The 7,210-nt window shown below is 50.2% G+C and overlaps 1 protein-coding gene across 2 annotated transcripts in view; it reads right to left on the minus strand.

Annotated features, from left to right (window-relative positions):
* Positions 1-3,080: 3,080 nt before the first annotated feature.
* The window catches only part of LOC111151071 (tubulin alpha-8 chain), a 13,426-nt gene continuing 9,296 nt past the window's right edge, over positions 3,081-7,210 (minus strand). For both annotated transcript variants that reach the window (XM_022508814.1, XM_022508815.1), the window contains exons 4-5: positions 4,972-5,652; positions 3,081-3,476 (exon numbers count right to left, since the gene is read on the minus strand). In XM_022508814.1, coding sequence (XP_022364522.1) covers positions 3,183-3,476; positions 4,972-5,652 — 975 coding nt within the window. In that variant the 3' untranslated portion in view covers positions 3,081-3,182. The remainder of the gene's footprint in view (positions 3,477-4,971; positions 5,653-7,210) is intronic.

A 7,210-nucleotide genomic window follows, 5' to 3' on the forward strand; every position in this document is an offset into this window, starting at 1 on the left:
CCAAGGTCCTTTAGGTCAGTACCTTTTTCTCTAGATCCCCCTTCTTCCATCTCAAGTTTCAGCTACAAACTGAAGAGAATGTATCTGTGCTTCCTGTATCTTTTCCTCTGCCAGTCTCTGCGGGGAACAGCCTGCCTTCTCTCCATCCCAGTACACCTTCAGTATCTGGCTCAAGTGCCAGTCCTCTCAGAAGGAGGAGCTGGGGATTCCCATGTCCTCTAGGTGCACCCTGCACATTTCTCACCCCAATCTGAGCTTTAAGGAAGAGGGAAGACAAAGAGAGGCACCAGATCGGTTCCTTGCTGTAGCTAGGACTGGTGCACGACACTATGTGCTTACAAGAAGCAAGAGGGCTCCCATCACCGATCTCCAAAAGGCCAAGGGACTGGAAACCCTGGGGAGTTCGGAAGGTGGAGGCGGGGGAGGGGGATACAGGGAAGAGGCAAGAACAGCAAGACCAGTCAAAAATCTTCACAAAAAAGCAGTCAGACCCCAGGACCCTGTCTTTCACCTTAGAACTGGCAGGCACCTGTTAACACATCCAGAAGAAAACAAGGTTACACCTCGAAGCAGTCAGATCTAAAAGGCTCTGGTGTCCGGCATCTCAGGCACAGCTCAGGGGAGAGGTAAGGAGCGGCCTGAATACCAGGAATTAGTGAAAATCTGCACCAGAGAGAGAAAGAAACACCCGAGGCCTCCATACTTTTTTGAGGGTGGGAATTTTTTGTCAAGCTTCTAATACCGGCTAGCCGCGGTAGAGATGCTCTAATCTTCCCTGTCATTGAGGCTAACGCCTTTTAGCGTCCTGTTCTGATCACCAGCGGGATAACCACCCTCCTCTGCAAGGACTCCGCAGAGCCAACTTCCCACCAGACTCCCAGATCCTGGGTCTGTTACAAAGGGAAGGAGGTACCTGCAGGAGGTCATCTGGGTTTAGGCCCTGCTATGGCCAGGGCCGGTGCACACCTGCTGCCAGCTCCAGGAAAAACTCTGCATGAACACCCCACCCTAATGCTCACGTTAGGGTCACGCTTTACGTAGTAGAGTACTTGTGAAGACACGGAGTGCTCTCAGTGTCAGACCACAGCTCCCACGGCAAGAAGCTCTAGGCTTCTCCATCATTACCCCACCAACGACTCCATAGCTGTAAAGGAACCCGGGCAAGCCTCTCCCTGGGGACCCAAGGATATGGCTCTATCTGGGGCTCAGCAGTGGGTGTTGGAGGGGAGGGGTGGAGTCCAGACACGGATGTAACAAAAGACTCCTCCTGCTTATTTCGAAAATACACACAGAAAAGGGATAGGAAGTGAGAGAAGGGAAAGTGACTTAAACCTATTCTGGTTTGGGGCCACAGGAGAAGAAGATGGCAGCTGCAAGTTTATCCAAATAAATTATCTGGCTCGCTCCGCCCACTTGTAACTGACTCACCCCATCCCCGGCTCTCATCACAGGAGGGCCTCGGGGTTAGGTGTCTAATTCCCACTGGCTGCTCTCCTTCCCAATGCCTGGGGCACCTGTAGGGCGAGGAGGGGTCTCTCTATTTAGTGGTTTGAACCCATAGAGGAAGAACTGCTAGTATGTATGAATTCATGTGTCCAGGGAGACAAAAAGCAGAGAAAGAAAGAGGAGAGAAAATGTCAGCTCTCGGTTTCTGGGTAAAGATACAAGTAGAGCAGGCTGGACGTACTTGCTGAACAAAGACTAATCCAGGTCCTTGAATAGGCGCTGGCCACGTTTTCCTAACCTCCTTCCCTTCCTACTACACCTTAACTCTACCTCTAACCCAAGCCCTAAGTCCTTGCGGATCTTCAGGAAGAGACTTATTCAGTTGCCTGGGATTGACAATTTGCATAGGTCCACAAGCCCTCTGAAACGTCTGCAGCTTCACGGGTAGGGGTCAAAGTCTGGATCTGAGTGCTGTGCTCATGAGCTCTAGGACACCGAACGCCCCCCCAGGGATCAGTCCAGCAAGGATTAAAGATGTTGGGAATCAGTTCCTAGATTAGCATTAAGAAACTTGTCCCCTGAACCCAAAGCAAGGCCACTGTGGACACATCTGGGTAGCCCCAAGGCTCACTGGTGCCTAAAAAAAGCTGCAATTCAATGTCTGAAAGATAAAAAGCAGGTAGACTCAGAGGAAGAGTACAGGCCCTACCCTTCTGGTGGGGGCTGGGCTGGGTTCCACTCAATGGCCTTGACAGGGGCTGAGCTTGGTCAGATGGAGATATCCCACCTCTTTAGAGAATACATTCCTGTCTGGCCAAGGGGCTTTCAAGCACATTAAAGAGACCTCCCTGAACCCGGGCCATGCTGGAAGGGACCCTCCACTTTCCTCCTAGGTCCTGCTAGGTCCTTCTACTGACTAATACATTGATCTCTAAGACCATATGCGGCCAGGTCCTAGAACTGTACCTTTCTCATCAGGGACCCCTTTAAAAATAAAAAAATATAGACTTTTTTGTCTAAAAGGCTCATAGGCACTTTGAAAAGTATTTCAGATGTTCATAGCCCCAAGCTAAAGACCCCATCTTTTGGGATCCTGGTTCTTGGACCCTGTGCCTTCACTTCAAACGGCATGCGGCTGGAGCCCTAAATTTTAAGATGGCGGCTGCAGATTGGCTTGTCAGTTCTTGTGGCTTCAACCTCTACTGCCCTCTGTTGGCCATGAGGAGGGAGGATAGGTTAAAAAAAAAAAAACAAAAAACCCCAAACAAAAAAACCCCAACATACTTGACTCCTTCCTGGCATTGAAACGGAGACAGACTTTCTGTCCTGGAATGCTAGGGGCAAACTTCCAGCAGCTTTCGCCAGAACCTCTAGAAGGTTTACCTTTCCTTGGGGGGTGCTGGGATAAGGGGGTACACACAGAGAACCACCACATGAAGTCAAGGCACCACAGTTCAGGTCCTGAGCCCCTGCCTAGGTGTCAGGGTGGTCTGATCGGTCCTCCCGTAGGCATCCCCCTGGCTGGAAGCCCTGGCAGAGGCCGCCCTGCCCCTTAACGCAGAAGGACGATGAGGATGTTGGGAAATTACTGAAGGCCCGTGCCTGGGCAGAACCTCACATCACAGAGCTCCACATCACTTGCAACACTGACTGTATTGGTAGGGGGTTAGGGAAACAGTGGAACGAGAAATACAAAACTAGGTAGAGAGACCGGGCATTGCAGGGGCCAGGACCCCCTAGAACTCCTCACTTTCATCTTCGCCGTCTATAGACTCTGTTCCCACTTCTTCATAATCCTTCTCCAGGGCGGCCAGGTCCTCCCGAGCCTCTGAGAACTCTCCTTCCTCCATGCCCTCGCCCACGTACCAGTGCACAAAGGCCCGTTTGGCGTACATCAGGTCAAACTTGTGGTCGAGGCGGGCCCAGGCCTCGGCGATGGCTGTGGTGTTGCTCAGCATGCACACGGCCCGCTGCACCTTGGCCAGGTCGCCCCCGGGCACCACTGTGGGGGGCTGGTAGTTAATGCCAACCTAAGAAGAAAAAGCAAACAGGGTAAGCTCCTGGTTCTGGGTTCCCGGGGAGGGGTCTGTGGAAGGACTCCCAAAGCCCGGAGAGGGGCTGTCCCCTGGTGTCTGGCATTTGCCAGTCTATAAGGAACACAGGGATAAGGGAGCAAGTTTACCGCCATTAGGAAACAAACGGATCCAGAATGTGGGACTTTCAAGACACTAAGACCAGTCCCTTTAAAACCACCGCCCAGAAAAAGGGCGGCTGCTTTACATTAAAAGAATGAAGAGACCAATACTATGCCTGGGCCTAGATTATATCCTGACTCTGGCAAACGGATATGAGAGATACTTGTGGAAATTGGGAAAGTTCAGTATTGACTCAGGTATTCTTATTTTGGAGGAGTATTAATTTTGTTAGGCACAAAAACAGACCAGTGGGTCAGAAATGTCTGTAAATGAGTGTAAATGGGTCAGCAAAGCAAAAATAAAGGAAGCCTAGGAGAGTCAGATGTTGAATCTAGACAGTGTACATGTAAATTGTACTAATCTCCCCATTTTTCTATAGTTTAGAAAATAGTTTAAAAAATATAAAATCTTGGGAGATCTCCAATTGGATCTAAACCTAACCTACTTTAAACACTGCTCTGTCAGAACATATACATTTCATATTCAGCGTTTAAAAAAAAAAAAGTCAACTTCCCTCTTAACTGCCTCTCCAGACAGCAAGCTTACTACTTCCTGAAGGCAGCCTATTCCTTCTCCCAGTAGCTGAAGCTTTCCTAATATGGAGTTGGGAGAATTCACCTCCCACACTTCCTAGCCCAGGTTGTTAGTTTTGAGCTATAGGACAGCTCTTCAGTCCCAGCACATGGCTGTTGGCTTTAACACCGGAGTCCCTGTGTCCCCTCCCGTCATGGTCACGTCTGCAACAGCAACCCCGGGCAGGGAAGCTGTGGGTTTTCTAAATGCCACAGCTGCCACCTTTAATCTTTCTAATCTCACCCTGGAACAAAACCCATAAAACTTGAACTTGCTCAGTACCCTCTGGGAATGTGGAGCGAGAAAAGAAAGGGGCATTTCTTTCAAACAAATTCTTCCTCATTACTTCAAAAGGAAGGGGCTGCGTTCATAGATCTTCTGACCATGTCTTGCCCATTATCTGAATGGAAGGCCTTTCTGCGTTTCCAGAAGTACGCTCTTCCCAGCAGGAGCCATATTGGGTGGGTACGTCCCTGGCACAGGTGAACGATTGGTCCCAACCCGACCGGCAAACCCAGGGAGTGCCTATTTGCCAGGCTAAGAGACGGGAAACCTACTTTTCCTTTCATAAAGACAAGATTTTGAGCAGAATAAAAAAGCTGTTATTTGCCCAAATCTCTCCATCCCTAGAGCTTTTGTCGTCCTGCCTGGCGCTCCGTAGCAATCTCCCCTCTTGGCGGGTACACAGGCCTCGTGCTCACCGCCTCCCCTCTCCCCCACTGCACCCCTCCCGCCTCCGACTTCATTCCCAGCTTGCCTTGAAACCTGTGGGACACCAGTCCACAAACTGGATGGTGCGCTTGGTCTTGATAGCAGCGATGGCGGCGTTCACGTCCTTGGGCACCACTTCCCCGCGGTACAGCATGCAGCAGGCCATGTATTTGCCATGGCGAGGGTCACACTTGACCATCTGGTTGGAGGGCTCGAAGCAGGCGTTGGTGATCTCTGCCACTGACAGCTGCTCATGGTAGGCCTTCTCGGCCGAGACGATGGGGGCATAGGTCACCAGGGGGAAGTGGATGCGGGGGTAGGGCACCAGGTTGGTCTGGAACTCCGTGAGGTCCACATTGAGGGCCCCGTCGAAGCGCAGGGAGGCTGTGATGGAGGACACAATCTGGCCGATGAGCCGGTTGAGGTTGGTGTAGGTGGGGCGCTCGATGTCCAGGTTGCGCCTGCATATGTCGTAGATGGCCTCGTTGTCCACCATGAAGGCACAGTCCGAGTGCTCCAGGGTGGTGTGGGTGGTCAGGATGGAGTTGTAGGGCTCCACCACGGCCGTGGACACCTGGGGCGCGGGGTAGATGGCAAATTCCAACTTGGACTTCTTGCCGTAGTCTACAGAAAGCCGCTCCATCAACAGGGAGGTGAAGCCTGAGCCAGTGCCACCCCCAAAGCTGTGGAAGATGAGGAAACCCTGAAGGCCAGTGCACTGATCTGTCTGGGGTAGGAGAGAACAGTGTTAGCAGGCAGGTGACCCACCCCGCCCCCTAGCTTCCAGCCCCTTTCTCCCAACAGAACCCTTTTCTGTCCCCAAAGCTACTATGACCCAACCACAACTTTATTCACTTCTGTATTTAGAAAACAAACAAAACAAAATAAATAAACAAAATAAAACGTGTACCACAATTTGTACTACATTTTATTGCAGGTATAATGAAGGGTTCGACAAGTGTATATACCTACATTACCAAACTAATCAAGATACAGAAATTTCTGTGACTCCAGAAAGTTCTCTCATGCTCTTTTGTTTCTTCTCAGTAGAGGTGAGAAGAGAACACCTACAGGGGTTTGGAGTTCTAGGGGACAGATGACCTCGAAGGGCGTTGCTGTGTTCATGAAGTGGCAAGTGAGGGGCGGTGGGAGGGGAGAGGTGAGGAGGGTCGTGTGGGATGGAACATTGTTGTCTGACAGCTGGGCCCTCTCAACTCTGCAAGAGAGTGGGAGGTCGGGGGAGGCAGTGGTGGCATCTTGCTGAACATAGAGATTCCCTGGCCCCACACTTGAGACTGGAATCCAGGGACCTGAGGGTTTAACAAGTACCCAGGCTGACTTCTGATGTAGCTGGACCTTGGGACTAGAAGAGCGTCAATCTGGGGGTGCATGGGTGGCTCAGTGGGTTAAAGCCTCTGCCTTCAGTTCAGGTCATGATCCCAGAGTCCTGGGATCCAGCCCCACATCTGGCTCTCTGCTCAGCAGGGAGCCTGCTTCCCCTTCTCTCTCTGCCTGCCTGTGATCTCGGTCTGTCAAACAAATTGATAAAATCTTAAAACAAAAAAATGCACCCTTTATGGAGTGTACATTTTTTTTTAGAAGAGCGTCAATCTGTACCAGATGCACAGGGAGTGAGGACATAAAAATTCTCCATTTATTTGTGATATATCCATATAGTGAATCATTCTGTTGTACACCTGAAACTAATGCTATGGCAATTATATCCCAATAAAAATCACTTAAACAAAAAGCAAGCTTTATGCAAACTGGTAACAACTAAAAAAACCCAAACACCTCACCAAACCAAAACCAAAAAACAAAACCCAAAAAGCAAACCATCCCTCCTCCCCACACCCCCCAGCCCAAAAATCTCTTAAAAAAAAATCCTAGGACACCTGGGTGACTCGGTTAAGCATCTGCCTTTGACTCAGGTCATGATCCCAGGGGCCTGGGATAAAGTCCTACATTGGGCTTCTTAGCCGGGAGTCGGCTTCTACCCCTCCCTGCTGTTTGTATTTATTTTTTTGAGAGAGCAAGAGATCACAATCTTAAAAAAAAAAAAAAAAAAGAAAGAAAGAAAGAAAGAAAATCCGAAGCCCAAAGGGAACTTTGTTTTTGCAAGCACAGAATCCCATTCCTCGTCAATGACTGGCAAGTCTCCGTCTGAACTAGTGAGCAGAAGTATGTTTGGACAGTCCCTCTAGAGGACCAGTGCCATAGTACCGGCTCCCACTTGGCCTCACTCCTGGTTCTCAGTGCCTCAGGCAAGGGATGGGGTAAACTGG

The sequence above is a fragment of the Enhydra lutris genome, unplaced genomic scaffold (assembly GCF_002288905.1).
Source record: "Enhydra lutris kenyoni isolate GAN:26980312 unplaced genomic scaffold, ASM228890v2 scaffoldscaffold25, whole genome shotgun sequence".
Lineage (NCBI taxonomy): Eukaryota > Metazoa > Chordata > Mammalia > Carnivora > Mustelidae > Enhydra > Enhydra lutris.